The sequence below is a fragment of the Capsicum annuum genome, chromosome 3 (genome assembly GCF_002878395.1).
Source record: "Capsicum annuum cultivar UCD-10X-F1 chromosome 3, UCD10Xv1.1, whole genome shotgun sequence".
Lineage (NCBI taxonomy): Eukaryota > Viridiplantae > Streptophyta > Magnoliopsida > Solanales > Solanaceae > Capsicum > Capsicum annuum.
The window spans coordinates 268,937,827-268,953,336 of NC_061113.1; the positions used below are offsets into that span (position 1 = coordinate 268,937,827).

General features: G+C 38.0%; 2 protein-coding genes and 1 long non-coding RNA gene across 3 annotated transcripts; 2 read left to right on the plus strand and 1 right to left on the minus strand.

Moving 5' to 3' along the window:
• The first annotated feature begins 1,259 nt into the window (after positions 1 to 1,259).
• LOC107861687 (ABC transporter B family member 19) lies at positions 1,260 to 10,058 on the plus strand. The gene is made up of 11 exons (XM_016707003.2): positions 1,260 to 1,710; positions 1,923 to 2,393; positions 2,751 to 3,183; positions 3,338 to 3,392; positions 3,480 to 3,655; positions 5,543 to 5,707; positions 6,035 to 6,330; positions 6,622 to 6,938; positions 7,049 to 7,272; positions 7,424 to 9,349; positions 9,451 to 10,058. The coding sequence occupies exons 1-11, from the start codon at positions 1,538 to 1,540 to the stop codon at positions 9,796 to 9,798; spliced, it is 4,584 nt and encodes a 1,527-aa protein (XP_016562489.2). The 5' UTR covers positions 1,260 to 1,537; the 3' UTR covers positions 9,799 to 10,058.
• Positions 3,817 to 10,395, minus strand: LOC107861689. Its single transcript, XR_007054007.1, has 5 exons — positions 10,262 to 10,395; positions 10,068 to 10,130; positions 7,059 to 7,259; positions 6,787 to 6,929; positions 3,817 to 4,479 (listed from the first exon to the last, which is right to left on the minus strand). It is a non-coding gene; the product is annotated as an uncharacterized LOC107861689 (long non-coding RNA).
• Positions 10,396 to 10,510: 115 nt separating this feature from the next.
• Positions 10,511 to 13,681, plus strand: LOC107861688. Its single transcript, XM_016707004.2, has 5 exons — positions 10,511 to 10,665; positions 11,034 to 11,702; positions 12,161 to 12,361; positions 12,630 to 12,721; positions 12,859 to 13,681. Exons 2-5 carry the CDS (start codon positions 11,055 to 11,057, stop codon positions 13,472 to 13,474), a joined length of 1,557 nt encoding a protein of 518 aa, XP_016562490.2. The 5' UTR covers positions 10,511 to 10,665; positions 11,034 to 11,054; the 3' UTR covers positions 13,475 to 13,681.
• Positions 13,682 to 15,510: the final 1,829 nt, after the last annotated feature.

Genomic DNA, 15,510 nt, shown 5'->3' on the forward strand with positions numbered 1-15,510 from the left:
GAGGGACGCCCTGACGCATTGAGAAAAAAATGACCATATAATTGGTTTAGTTACCAAGAAGCCCAACTCGGTTCACTAAAGCTTTCGTCGCAGAGTTTGGAGAAGGGCTGAATCACAGAAACCCGGGGCACTAAAGTTTTTTTATGTGCTGAGTTTGTAGGAGGGCCGAATCACAGAGACCTAGTGCACTAAAACTTTTTTATACAGAGAGTTTGGAGAAGGACCAAATCACAGAGAATTTATTCTATGTAGCCTTATGTGCCATTTCTACGAGACGTTTCTATGATTTAGTTACAAGAAGGGAGTTACAAAAAGAGAAACAACGTCTTCTTTCAGATGGCATCATAGGTTGTGTCATTTCAAAGGACAAGACAGATAAGAACAAGGGGAAAACAAATAAAAGACAAAAATAACAAACAAAAGACGTTAAGTTCACTAATTCCGGAGTTAAAATGTTAAATAAACCAAAAAGACCATGCAACAAATCACAGTTTGTCAAAATAAATAATACTTGTATATTTGGAACAAACTTACTTCATATTTACACCGATCTAATAGATGCATGATATGTATTTGCTCATAGACTATGACTACTTAGTGATAAGTTAACACATTCGCACCTCATCAAATCACTTAATCATGATATATTGATACAATTTGATGTAAACGTTATGTGCCCATAAATAATTTTTCTATGCAAATATTTCTCTTAAAAGATTCATATATTTGCCTCGAGCAAATAGACAACGGGTGTACCTTTAGCAAGGATGAACCTATGTGTGAAAATCAAGAAAACTACTATAAATATTAAGTTTTGAACTCGTATCTTCTATGAGCATAAGAATCTTAAACGGATAGATAAAATTAAAATCCTAAATCTACATCTGGCCTTCACCGAGTGGCGTAATCACATATAGCGAAAGGTGATAAGTTGAACACATAGAGCGAAAATGATATGTACAATATTATATCTTCTAATAAATTATAAATATCTTTTTATAAATATATATTTAAAGTTTCAACATCCTTAATACTAAAATTTTTTGCTTCACCAATTATGTTCGATAAACATCTGCCCATTGTCAAGAGCGCAATCCATTCTCATGCCGGCTGGTCAGCATATCCCATAAACTAAAAGCCGGCCTACCAAATGTCACTAACTAAAACTAAGTTTGCTAGCTATATGACATCATGTTTTTTTTTTCTTTTCTATATAGATTATGAGAGCAGTCAACAGTCATCAACTTTATTTAATAAAAGAAATGACAATTTCTCAATCATAATATTGTCCTGAGTCACTTAACTTCACAAAATTTGACAAACACAAAGGCATTGGAGGAAGCAATGCCTTTAACTTACTGTTGGTCTTGGAGAAACCAAAGCCTTTTTTTGTTCAAAGCATATTCATCCTAGGAACAACTGCTAAGAAAGCTGTAAATTAGATCCTTTTATGTTCATATTTCTCTATGTCTACCAAAGTATAACTTGAACAAAACCACAATAAACAAAAGTTTCATCATCAACGACAGTATTCCAAATGGCTCATTCCGAGTTTTCGTCTTCCACGACTAGGCAAAGACGACATACTACACCAGTGGTGGTGTCACAGCAACCCTCCTCATCATTTTCAATGTCGATGTCTAGCTCATACAACTTGAACCGTGCACGCAATCCTACACCTGCTAGTCCTTTTGCCTCTGATAATGACAGGTCAGTCGCGTATACGCAGCGAAGTGTATTGAAAGAAGTTCAATTGGATCCCCTTTGAAAGAAGGACAATGCAAATAGGCTAAAAGCAAAGTTTCTTTTGTATGTATGCAGTTGATTGGAGAAGTGCTACAGGATGGACATCATGTGTTGTTTTGTTGTATATTTCTTTTTGAATCACTTTGTTGAAGTTTCTGAATCTGTCACTGTGACAGGTCATGGCAAGGGGAGCTTTCTTGGCAGTTTGATACAACAGGATGGCGTGATAATCGTGACCTTAGTGCAGCACTAAGTCCATGGACAGCAACTGATGCCTCTTTCACTTCAGCAGCAAATGACAGTAGGATTTTCAGGAGATCAGCCAACGATTATTACTTATCGAGAAGGACTGATGGTGTTTTTCAAAACTTCATTAATCCATCTTATGATCATTCTTATTCTGGCCTCCAGCCGTCTGGAAGGCTTGAGCTTCAAAGTTTTGATTCCAGGGCTAATGAGAATTCTTATACCTCGAGGAGTCATGTCTCTCGCGAACATAAGGGAAAGCCCCGCAAATCTCCAAGATTGACAACTATCACAGAAGGAACTAGTGCTGGAAAAAGTGGTCCTTTGGCCGTGAAAGACGAGCTCCAGTCAATAGATTATGACAGAATAGAAGATGTTGAAAGTCATTTCCAGGTTGACAGGTGAGATACTGACCCATGTCATCAACAAACTGTTAAATTGCGTGACCATGTTGTCTAAAAGCTAAAATTTTTATAGAGAGCAAACTTTTACTTACTCAATTATATTATATATGCCTTCAACATGCCCCTCATGTGCGGGCCTGGTTCTTTTTGAACATGGCTAAGCATAAGGCATCTAAACGCTATGATATATGATTAATTGTGTGAACATCTCATCAAAAACATCAGATGTTAGAGAGAGCAAACTATGAATACTTCACTATATTATTTCTTAAGCAAGCACAACAGGTCAAATTGGTTTCACAGCATCAATTTGCATGTATACAGATTTTCTAATCATAGCAAATAACGTTGCAGGTCAGATGCTCATAATCATGGCATCGTAAGAGGTCATTATGGACACATCAATCAGATGGGACATAGCTTCAACACCGATACATCAGATTGTGACGTGAAATGTGTTGATCATGTTTATGAGGAGCAGAGCCACCACGTCCAACATTCTAGACAATCAAATCTCCATCTGTATGGAAATGATTTGTACGATGATACTGACAAGAACCACGCAATACATGATGAAGAAGATGACACGCCAGCTCCTAAGCAAGTTGGATTACTAAGCTTGTTCAAATACTCAACCAAGCTGGATATAGTACTATTGCTGTTGGGTTGTATTGGGGCTCTAATAAATGGAGGATCGCTTCCTTGGTATTCTTATCTTTTTGGTAATTTCGTAAACAAAATCGCCCTGGACAAAGACAAAGACCAGATGATAAAGGATGTGGGAACGGTAATATATACTTAAAAGACTTTTATTGTATGCTTCCAAAGCTCTCAGTTAATAACCCCTTACCCTTCCACCCCGCGAGCAGTAAAAAGAGAAGAATTCATGAGTACTACTATCCTAAGTAGACGTAAGTGCTAACTGTTGATACATCCTTCAGGTGTGTGTGCTTATGACTGGACTATCCGCGATAGTCATGATTGGAGCATACTTAGGTATTTAGACATTCTCATCTTAGTCTGGATTTTAGAGTATGAAAGAAAGCAATCAACAGTTGACACTTTATCATCTTATAATGCCAGAGACAACTTGCTGGAGATTGGTGGGAGAAAGATCAGCTCACAGAATAAGAACTAAGTATCTAAGAGCTGTTTTGCGACAGGACGTAGGATTTTTTGACACGGAACTGAATACTGGTGAAATTATGCATAGAATTTCGAGCGATGTGGCACAAATCCAAGAAGTAATGGGAGAAAAGGTACATTTTTTTGCGTATTACTAACTGATAAGTCTTCAATTTATGTAGAGAATAAGCTGTGTATTGATCTATTCGCAAGTTAACTTCATAAAATCGTAATCATAAAATGTCATTTCCAGTTAACGCATTGGGTCACAATCACTATCACTTACGCTGTTTACTAGTTCAATAAAAAGATTTTGATTGATTTATAAATCTGATAACACAAATCATCATTAAAGGCTCTAAAGATGAGACAAATGAAAAAACTGACTTAATAACAATACAAGAATTGCTCATATCAAAAGACTCGATAGCTGGTAAACTTTCCTCCAAACACAACTCAATATTCAAGAACTCCAATTACCACCGCCATGATAATTTTGAGTTCAAGAACTATCCTCGTCTTCTGGCTCGGGGCAGCAGCCGGAATATCACCTTTTCTTTCTTTTTTAAGTTTGTCCAACCGCAGCTTGATTTCCATCATCTGCTCCAACCTGTGTTTATCTGTCGATATTTCTGAGCCAGGTGCATGATTTTCAATGCTTCTACCTCTCTGCAAAGATCTTCAAATGCCTCAATGACATTGGATTTGCCCAATCAGCATGATCACACTGGCTATTGTCTAGTATCAATTCAAGAAATTTATTCGCTATTTTTTCTATACTTGTGGAGCTATAGTAATGTAGTTTCCCCCTTGGTGAAAGGAGCATAACCCCAACATCTGCTCCGGTCTGAGTTGAAAACTCATCTGCTTTCTTGAACAAACTTTTTTTCAAGTAACATTGCGTGCTTCCTTAGAGTCAATCAACTTCATTTCAATCTTTTGTCTACCATTCCCGCTCCTATTATACATTGCAAAAACAAGAAATTAAAGAAGAAGAAAAGATATTCTGGCTAAACAAGCCTGAACAATTTTGAGCAGAATGCTTGTGTAATTTATAGTAGGTGCGTTAGTCTATTTGTCAGCCTATTGTCATGTTTATTTATTATTTTCTTTTTTCACGTGGATTGTCATATTTATTTAGTGTTTTCATATTGTGAGGCTATTTGTCATGTGTATTATCATATTTATTTATTGTTTTCATATTATGAGTCTATTTGTCACGTTTATTTAGTGTTTTCATATTATGTGAATCTATTACGAAAAAAATTGTCTCTTATTTATTCCACTGGAATTGCACAGTAATAATACTAAACTGAATCTAAAGATGAGTGAAAAATAATTTGTCATGTTTATTTAAGGTTTTCATATTAAGAGTTCATCCTTCACGTCTCATGTTTATTTATTGTTTTCATATTATTTATTTATTGGAAGGGGGCCTTGAAGCAACAATAAAGTTGTCTTCGTGGTGAGCTATAGGTCACACATTCAAACCATGCAAGCAACCACTAATGCTTGTATTAGGATAAACTATCTACATCACATCCTTTGGGGTGCGTCCCTTTCCCAGACCTGCTCCATGCGGGATTCTTTGTGCACCAAACTGCCCCCGGCCCCCTCTTTTTTTTTTTTTTTTTTTTTTTTTAACGTAATGTTAACTCTATACTATAAAAGAAAAGGAAATATGCAATATAGCTAGTTTTATTTTTTGTTTACACGTACGTTTTCTCCTAATATGATTCAAGAATAAAATCTCGACAACTCCAGCTCAATAAAAACCTTATAAGATAAGAGTAATTTTACACATCTAATATCGACAACTCCAGCATAATCAATATTGCCACATTATGTTTTGAAGTAATGATCAATTATCTTAGTTTACTGTGGTTTAAAATGTTCTTCAAGACAGTAGTAATTTGGTCAGATATCATATTCAGTTTTAATGTCTTTTTCTCAAACTAGAGATGTCAGCATTATGCATATAACTGTCTCTGTCATCCTGTGTAATGTTGTTCCTCATGCAGATGGCACATTTTGTTCACCACATCTTCACTTTCATCAATGGCTACGCAGTTGGTTTTAGACGATCATGGAAGGTTTCCCTGGCAGTTTTTGCAGTAACACCACTGTCAATGTTCTGTGGCCTTGCTTATAAAGCCATCTATGTTGGACTCACACTTAAAGAAGAGGTGAGAAGCATGCAATGCAACTCATCGTAATTCCTTCTGTCCCAATTTATATGACAATCTTTCTGTTTCGTCTGTCCTAAATTGTTTCACAGCATTCTATTGAAATTTCTTTCGTAAAGCCTTTACAAGTTTCCAGAATCAGCTATAACTAATGTGACATTTTCTCCATCAAACTAAACATTTCCTTGTTATTTTAAGAGTTCTGAAATAAATGTATCAGAACGTCGTTCCTAGTCAAATGATTTCACAAAGAAGCATGAGTTAATATTTCTCTACTTAGTTCAGTTTAAACTGCATACTGAGTTTCGTTTTTTTGCTTTTGTAAAGGAATCGTATAGAAAGGCTGGCAGCATTGCCGAGCAAGCAATGAGTTCAATTAGGACCGTAACTGCTTTTGTAGCAGAGGACTATTTAGATGCAAAATATGTGGATTCTCTGGAGAAATCAGGACGTTTGGGGGTGAAGGTTGGGTTTGCTAAAGGATCAGGAATTGGAGTTATTTATTTAGTTACTTATGCGACATGGGCATTGGCTTTCTGGTATGGTTCAATCCTTGTAGCAAAGGGAGAGCTTTCAGGTGGTGCAGCCATTGCTTGTTTTTTTGGTGTTAACGTAGGGGGCAGGTAAATTATCTGTCATCTTTCCCCCTATCTTCCCTCAAGCAGAAGAAGACTTAAAGATCTAATCAACGTGAATTAGTTAAATGAAACTTGAGGATCATAAAGGTCTCAAACTTTCAAGGAAGCAAAAATTTAACAGCCTCATCAATGTATTGCAGGAGAATTCAGCATATCGACAACTATCTTGTTTACGGGATGATAATAGTTTACCAATTGACGTAACTAGAACTAGTGAAATTTTTCCAATTGGCAACATATCTCTGGCCTAAGCAAATTAAGTGTCTATTTGTGCAGGGGCTTGGCTCTATCCCTATCTTATTTTGCTCAGTTTGCACAAGGAACCGTTGCAGCTACCAGGGTATTCGAAGTAATAGACAGAGTGCCAGAGATAGATCCCTACAGTCCAGAGGGAAGGAGGTTGTCAACCATAAGAGGGAAGATTGAGTTTAAGTGTGTTACCTTTGCATATCCGGCTCGTCCAACTGTCCAGATTCTCCAGTCTCTTAACTTAGTTGTTCCAGCTTCTAGGACATTAGCATTAGTGGGCATCAGTGGAGGTGGAAAGTCAACAATTTTTGCTCTTATAGAAAGGTTTTATGATCCTGATCAGGGTAAGCATACGAATCTTTATTATATAGAAACTAGACCTGTGAAATGAACATTTTGGATATTGGAGGAGAGATATTTATGAATGATGAGTCAAATTGAAATCATCTGGCAGGTCTTATTACCTTGGATGGTCATGATGTAAGAAAATTGCAAGTGAAGTGGCTGAGGACTCAGATAGGTATGGTTGGTCAAGAACCAATATTATTTGGGACAAGCATACTTGAAAACGTGCTGATGGGAAAAGAAAATGCTACCAAGAAAGAGGCGATGGCTGCTTGTGTTGCGGCAAATGCTCACAGCTTTATCTCTAGGCTTCCAGAAGGCTATGAGACACAGGTGCAGTATATGGATTATCAGTTACATATTCAACCTGTCATTACAATCTAACAAGATAGTCATAACATATTGCATTATTCCAAAAAATAGATCTAACGAGATAACCATATGCATATTAAAAGGGTACTTCTAGACTTTAGTTCCTGTACAGGTTGGAGACCGAGGAACCCAACTCTCTGGAGGACAAAAGCAGCGGATTGCTCTTGCTCGAGCAATGATTAAGGACCCAAAAATTCTTCTTTTAGACGAGCCAACAAGTGCCTTAGACCCCGAGTCTGAAGCCATTGTACAACGGGCCATTGACAAGATCTCCAAGGGCAGAACCACGTTAGTGATTGCCCATAGGTTAGCAACAGTAAGAAATGCTCACACTATAGTCGTTCTTGATCGAGGTTCAGTTGTTGAGACAGGTAACCATGATCAGCTAATGGAAAGGTCTGGGGCATATTTTGGCCTAATCAAGCTTGCTTCAGAAGCAGTCCCAAAACCAATGTCAAAAGGAGATGTTCCAAATGAAAATGAATTTTCGGCCTATGAGAAATCAAATTATGATGTGGCAAGAGTAAAAAGTGTATATGAAATCTCAAGATCAAAGTACCTGGAATCTATGCAAGAAGGAAGCCATAGAGAAGAGGATGAAGGAGAGCAAGCAAAGATGAAGAGCTATCTCTTCTCAGAATTATGGAACCTTCAGCGACCGGAGCTGATAATGCTATTAGTAGGGCTAATTATGGGTATGGTTGCAGGTGCAATTCTCTCCCTCTATCCCTTAGTTTTAGGGCAAGCACTTAAAGTTTATTTTTATACAGACATGTCAAGGTTGAAAAGGGAAGTTGGATACCTCTGCTTGATACTAGTTGGTCTTGGATTCGGGTGTATAATCGCTATGGTAGGCCAGCAAGGCTTCTGTGGTTGGGCTGGTACCATGCTCACCATGAGAGTTAGAAGTTTCTTGTTTAAATCTATACTCAAACAAGAACCTGGTTGGTTTGATCTTGACGAGAATTCTACTGGAGTTCTAGTGTCAAGGCTTTCTGTTGATTGTGTCAGTTTCAGGTCTGTTCTTGGTGATAGGTTCTCTGTCCTGCTAATGGGCCTGAGCTCAGCAGCTGTTGGACTCGGTGTGTCATTCAAGCTTGAATGGAGATTAGCTCTTTTGGCCACTGCTGTCACGCCATTTACTCTAGGAGCAAGCTACCTTACTTTGATTATAAATGTAGGAGGGAAACTAGACAACAGCTCTTATGCTAAAGCAAGCAGTATAGCTGCAGGTGCTGTGTCAAATATAAGAACTGTGGCAACATTCTCAACTCAGGAGCAAATAGTTAAATCATTTGAACAAGCTTTATCTGAGCCCAAACGAACATCGGTCAGAAGGTCACAAATGCTTGGTCTAGCACTAGGCCTTTCTCAAGGTGCAATGTATGGAGCATATACTCTGACTCTCTGGTTTGGAGCATACTTGGTAAAGCAAGGCTATACCAATTTCGGCGACGTATATAAGATTTTCCTAATACTTGTACTAAGCTCATTTGCTGTAGGACAACTTGCAGGCCTTGCCCCAGATACTTCTATGGCTTCAACTGCAATACCTGCTGTTCTTGAGATCATTAACCGTAGGCCTTCAATAGGCAATGACCATCTAAAAGGAAAGGAGATTGAAATATCGAAGCCATTTGATATAGAATTTAAGATGGTCACGTTTGCATATCCATCAAGACCAGATGTCATAGTGTTGAGGAACTTTACTCTTAAGATCAGAGGTGGGACAATGGTAGCATTGGTTGGAGCAAGTGGATCTGGCAAGTCAACAGTGATATGGATGATACAGAGGTTCTACGACCCAACACAAGGGAGAGTACTAATGGAAGGGGTTGATCTGAGGGAGCTAAATTTGAAATGGTTGAGAAGGCAGACAGCCCTGGTCAGTCAAGAGCCGGCCTTATTCGCTGGCACCATTAGAGAGAATATTGCATTTGGCAAGCCTAATGCTTCATGGGCTGAAATTGAAGAAGCATCAAAGGAAGCTCACATTCATAAATTTATCAGTGGGCTTCCTCAAGGATATGAAACAGAGGTAAGCCTCTCCATTACGACATATATATATTTTTCATTTTAATAATGTGGCATGACTTTACTTATCGTTAGAGTTTGGCATTGTTGATGACTATTTCACAGGTTGGTCAGAGCGGTGTTCAGTTATCAGGTGGCCAGAAACAGCGGATAGCAATTGCAAGAGCCACACTAAAGAAGTCAAAGTTGCTGCTACTGGATGAAGCTAGCAGTGCATTGGACTTGGAATCCGAGAAGCATGTTCAAGATGCACTCAGGAAGATTTCCAAGAGGGCTACCACAGTTGTGGTAGCTCACCGGCTTTCCACAATTAGAGAAGCTAGTGTGATTGCTGTTGTGAAGGAAGGCACAATAGCAGAATATGGAAGCCATGACAAACTCATGGCTTCCCATCTTGATGGTCTATATGCTAACTTAGTTCGCGCAGAAACAGAAGCCCTGGCATTTTCTTGAATATGGGAAATTCAGTCAAAATATTGTCCTTATAAACTACTTCATTACATTGATGCATATTCAGTAATCTTAGAAGTAAATGTAAATTAATACAAGCAGTTTAGCAAAACTTTTTACTGTAAACAAGAATAAAGTTTGGCTTTTAGATTGTTATTGATTGAGGAGAGTGACTGAATTGATACTTATCGCAAGTATGCAAAACAGAAATCTAGTCTTTTAAGAAAGGTACTTTATAAGTTGACTATCCAAGCCTTGGTGGCTAGAGTTACCTGGTGCTTCTGCTGATGGGAGGTAGCAGGCAGTGGAATTAGTCGAGGTGTGCACAAGCTGGCCTGGACATCACATTTATTTTAGGAAAAAAAAAAAACTCTCCAAGCTGAAGCTCAGATATAAAAGTAATTTTAAATGTCATTTTCGAAAGTCCTACATACAACTGCTAAATCAAAATCCAAACTTTTCTTACCTCTTAAAATGGCTACACCTCCTCTTCCTGGAAATGGTCCTGCTACCTGCACAACATCTTAGAGCAAACTGATCAGATTACCCTTGAAAGTCCAAGTACATCATATTCAGGATGAGGACATAAGGGTCATTTGAAGTCAGACCAGATAATGGAATGGGCCCCATAGAACTGTGGAACAGAAGCAGAAAGATGACATCTTAGCTTATAAGCCAAGTAAACCTGCAATGGGAATATATAAAAATTGCTTCTTGGCTTGGCTTCCACATCGTTCAAGCGTCGGATTCTGACTCAGAGATTCTTGTGCTACTGGAGAGCTTGAAAGCTTAAAGTATAGGTCTTATATGCCATTGGAAGTAATTTGTGTTAAGTTTATGCCTTGTGTTGCTCATACTTTACATACATAGGTAAGAACTCCACCAAACCACTTGAACACACTGCAGTTTATGCTCTATTAAGAAATATGGTACACTCTTTTCCATTTTATGTACATTCTTTACTGTTTCAGTGTGTTCAAGAAAAAAGAATTACACCTTTCTATATTTGAAAATCCTTTTACTTTAGACTTACCATTTTGTCCATGGAAATGCAATGACATGGTTTAGACCGCATGTTATTCTTTTGGTATGTGCAAAATCTTTCTTTGTTTAACTCGACCTGTCGAAAAGATAAACACTGGTACGTAAAATAAACTGGAAGGAATATTAGATATTGTAAGGATTTATAGATTGTTATATGATATGTAAGAATTAACATGCATTATCTTATGTTTTAGCGTAACTGGGAGCAAAACAAAATGGCATCCCTCGTACCAGGAGTACTGATTAAGCTTCTCCAGAATATGAATTCCAACAAAAAAGTTCGTGGGGAATATAGATCGGTCCTTTTACAAGTGATCAGCATTGTCCCAGCCTTGAATGGATCAGAACTATGGCCAAACCACGGTTTCTTTATTAAAGTCTCGGATTCTTCTCATTCAACTTATGTTGCACTGTCTAAAGAGGAGAATGAGCTTATTCTGAACAACAAATTGCAACTTGGCCAGTTCTTTTATGTTGAAAGAATGGAGCCTGGAACTCCAGTTCCAGTTTTAGTAGCGGTGAGGCCACTTCCAGGGCGACATCCATTTGTAGGTAACCCGAAGGATTTAATGCAAATGTTGGAACCATCTGAGGTCACTGTTCGAAATGATCAGGATGATATTACTGGTTCAAAATTAAATGAATCACCTGAATTGAACAAAGAGAACACAAAGAACAGATTTATTATCAAAGAGCAAAAGATGGTTGTTGCTTCCAGGTACATGAGTGGAGTATTCACCTCTAACACAAAGATTGGAGGGCTCGGTCAAGGTACTGATGCAAAAGACATTGAGAATGAGAGCCGTGGAGCTGGTAAAAAGATCGTACCTCTGAAAGAGAAACAACGTGAGCTTAAAGGTCAGGTATGATTCTGCATCACAGATTATTCATTTGTGTAACTCGCTAATAGTTCATATCCAAGTATCAGCTATCCGATTTTCCAAACTTTTTTCATCTCCATTTGTTCTTTGGCTACAAATGTGATTGTCAAGTTTCCCAAGGTCCAGTGAAGCTGTTTATGTAAATTAATTGTAAGCCCTAATATATGCTGTGGGAACAAAAATTGTGCAGTTCTTTCAATAACACCGCTATAAAAGGGGAGAACGGAAATATGATATATGCATGCTTCTCCTGAAACAGTTTGCATGTCTTTCTAAACATTCCAAATGTTAATTCTGAACACCATCACATCAAAAATGCACTCACTGGTTAAAAAGGAAAATATAAGGGACTTGGACGTGAATGTATTCAGGGCAAGTTTTATTGAAACCGAATTCTCTTATGAGCTTGCTGAGAAAAGTTTCTGCTCGGTTGATTTCAGACACGGTCTATAACTCCTTCCTGCAGTCACTCTGATGCATTTGCACTAAACCCAGGCATAAGTAAGCATTTGAAAACTCCAAGATTTTCAACGTTGAAACTCACAACAGGCAAACAAGCAATTGTCAGAGAAAACAGTCAATCTTCAGAAGCATACATGCCCTGGTCCTCGCTACCAACCAACCTTGCAAAGCCCGGGAAGGTATATTCGTTTCTTTAAATACCATTTGAACAGTCCAATGCTACACCTTTGTTAATATCAAGACCCATTAATCACCACTTTAGCATTATGATCTAATGGTCTAACACTGAGGGCTGTTAGAAAAGTAGTCATTCTCCTTCTGGATAGACTGGTTTTTAAGGTAGCGTGAAAAAGAATAGTTGAAAACGTATGGAGGTCAGCAGAACTAATTAGAGAGGCAAAATGATTCAAATGTATTTCTAATTCTCATTATTGTCCATATAATAAGGGGATACTTAGAAGGGGAATATTAGCTTCTTTAGTTGCAGCAGAAGCTCAAGAAGAAGCAAAGGAAGCAGCAAATCTACTTCATTGCCTCAGGTACAATTTTGGAATCAGCATCTTGTGGTTCAGCCATTAAGCATTTATTCTACTGGTCAAAAGAGTTGTTTAAGGCAAACAACTCCTCGATTACATCTTTGATTCTTTTCTTGTATTTCATTTTTTCTCTTATCCAGAATGTTTGCTGAACTGTGCACCTCAGCATCACCAGAAAGTCCCCATACATCTCTCTCCAAATTTTTCATGCTCAACGATCTCGTTGAACGACCCAGTGCTAAAACAAAAGAGCCAACTCCAGATAAGTTTTCTACCAAATTATCAGTTCAAGACAAGTTAAAAGAAGGGAAGATGACAAGTTTCTTGAACAGTAAAACTACAAGCAAGTCTTTGAAGCCTTCTATGGAACTTTCTGAGGCTGAAAAGCTAGAGTGGGCAAAAGGAGACGGTTCCAAAGACATCACGGAACTAAGAGAGCTTCTGTTAAATGAAATACAGTCTTGGTTTCTCAAATTCTTGGAGGGATCACTTGAAGTTGGCTTTTGGCAGAACAAGCAGGAACAAAAAACGAAAGTAAGTGTACCACGCCAAACGGAGTCAAAAACTCAAATAGCTTTCACATTGTCACAGCTTAAGCATGCAAATGAATGGTTGGACAAGGTAAGGAGTACCTTAAGCTCAGACGACAACAGTGTGCTCATGATCAGAGTTGATGGACTGAAGCAAAAACTCTACACCTGTTTACTGGTTTATGTGGATTCAGTCGCTTCAGTTCTTGGAAAGACGACCTCATAGCCAATAATTTCATGGAAATGGACCAGAGTTCCTAAAATGTGTTCTTCATATTCTATTTATATAGACATTATCCAAGAAGCTATTTAAAGGTCACTTAAAAGTGGTCATCAGCTGATGTTTAAATTATGTATCTAATTATTTCATGTATTTGAAAAAAAAACTGATTGCTACAGTAAATTAATGATGACTTACCTGCATTGCTGTTAAGATTTGAATTCCATTATTGGCGGGGGTTTAATCTGGAGGGCGAGGGCACATGCAAAATTCTCAGAGTATAGAAACCCGAGTAATCGAACATGTGCCCTGCTTCTCCACCTTAAATAACCCGTCATCTACAAATCGTTCATTCTTGCAGGCCCTTCGACTAGTCCACTTAGTACCTGCTACATTCTTCAGTTAAATAAGTCATTGCCCAAGGAATATGGATGATACAAAAGTATGTGTGCTTTATATATATATAACAATAAGCTGTTCAACAAAATGGATCCCACCAAGAATACTTAGCAGTAGTTTTCGAGTTAGATTGGTAGTTGATCTTGTAGATTAGATTAGTTGTTGTGCTTTTTTAATGCAGAAAAGGCCAAGCAAAATGGTGTTGTTTTTGCTTTGGTGACTGTTGAAGTTTGGCAGCCAAAAAGGAAATGCATAAAACTGGATGTCTACTATTTCAGGAAAGAAGGAGATGCTCTACCAAATGCAACCAAAATATTAAAAGACAGGCCACCCACCCCATTGGCCTATCAAATAGCATTCAAAACTTGAAACTGAGGTATATGGAAACGTTCACCAATGCCGATTTGCTTATTGAGTTGAAAGAATGAAACTTTGCCTAAAAAAGTTGGCAGTTAGTTAAGTTATTGTTAGATATAACCGAAATATTAGACTTGCCATGCCAACGGAGAATGCTTTGTTGAGTTGGGTCATGACGGGGGCAGAGCTAGAGGGGCGGAAGGGGGTTCATCTTGACCCCAAGAATTGTTGGTGTTTGTCCTCACTTTCTTACCATAATTAAGTTTTCCTTTTAGGAAAAGGAAAACATATTCTCCATATTTGGCTAATCCTTATTCTTGTAGGAAAGGTTATAGACTCTATAAATAGAGACTCCTTTCTTCTAGTTTTGTAGCATCCACAATGTAGTTCTAGAGGTTTGAGAGTTTTGTTTTGGGGGACTTTGTGAGACAAGTGTTGCGTGATCACTTGTGTGAGCCTCTTTTATTTTGAGTGAATTGTGTGAGGTTGTCTCTCTTGACAGTTTGTACTCTCTTTTATATAGTGGATTGCTCATCTCTCTTGACAGTTTGTACTCTCTTTTATATAGTGGATTACTCATCTCCTTTTGTAGATATAGGTCAATTGACCGAACCGCATTAAATTATTGTGTCTCTTTTGGTGTATTTCTCGTTTGTTTCTTATTTGGCGTCTTTCGAGGTTTGTTTTACTAGCTTCCGCATGACACCTGATTGTTTCGGTCCTAACAAGAATGAATTGGATCAAAATGTCTTTCATGTTAAAGCATTGGATGGCCTATGCCTTTTTGAAACGCGACACATCATCAATAATCTAATTTGAATACTCCTACCTTCACAAAACTCTTTGATCGTAACTTAGTAAGCTATGAACCCGAGTGTGAATATCCATTTTTAAGTCTCGCATGCTCTTTTTGATGGAGCGGGCTGTGCAATTATGTTAGTGCTCGCGGCCTTGGCAGGGACAGCGCCGCTAGGGCCTGCCTGTTGAGACAGGGATCACATAGCTAATAGCTAGTTGTTAATAGTTTGTAGCTTAACTTAATTAGTTCAAGTTAGTTACAAGTTGTTAGGAGTAGTTAACTGATGTGGTAGGCTAGCACTAACTGACTCTGACAGTCTGTATATATATACTGATGTACTGTTACATTGAAGAATAGAAAAATACTTTACACATTTCATTCTACTCAATCTCCCTTCTCCTCCTACTACTTCTAGAATCTTCTTCTAAATACCATTGTTGAGAGCTGTGCAGTGCATCAACTAACATGGTATCAAAGCCAATGAGCT

What these genes read in the sequence shown, in the direction of transcription:
- LOC107861687 (XM_016707003.2), top strand. Translation starts at nt 1,538, where the DNA reads ATGGCTCATTCCGAGTTTTCGTCTTCCACGACTAGGCAAAGACGACAT. An exon ending in AGTCATTTCCAGGTTGACAG is followed by an intron (nt 2,394 to 2,750) that starts GTGAGATACTGA and finishes ATAACGTTGCAG; the next exon opens with GTCAGATGCTCATAATCATG. An exon ending in GTTTTATGATCCTGATCAGG is followed by an intron (nt 6,939 to 7,048) that starts GTAAGCATACGA and finishes ATCATCTGGCAG; the next exon opens with GTCTTATTACCTTGGATGGT.
- LOC107861688 (XM_016707004.2), top strand. Translation starts at nt 11,055, where the DNA reads ATGGCATCCCTCGTACCAGGAGTACTGATTAAGCTTCTCCAGAATATG. An exon ending in ACCTTGCAAAGCCCGGGAAG is followed by an intron (nt 12,362 to 12,629) that starts GTATATTCGTTT and finishes CCATATAATAAG; the next exon opens with GGGATACTTAGAAGGGGAAT. An exon ending in AATCTACTTCATTGCCTCAG is followed by an intron (nt 12,722 to 12,858) that starts GTACAATTTTGG and finishes TCTCTTATCCAG; the next exon opens with AATGTTTGCTGAACTGTGCA.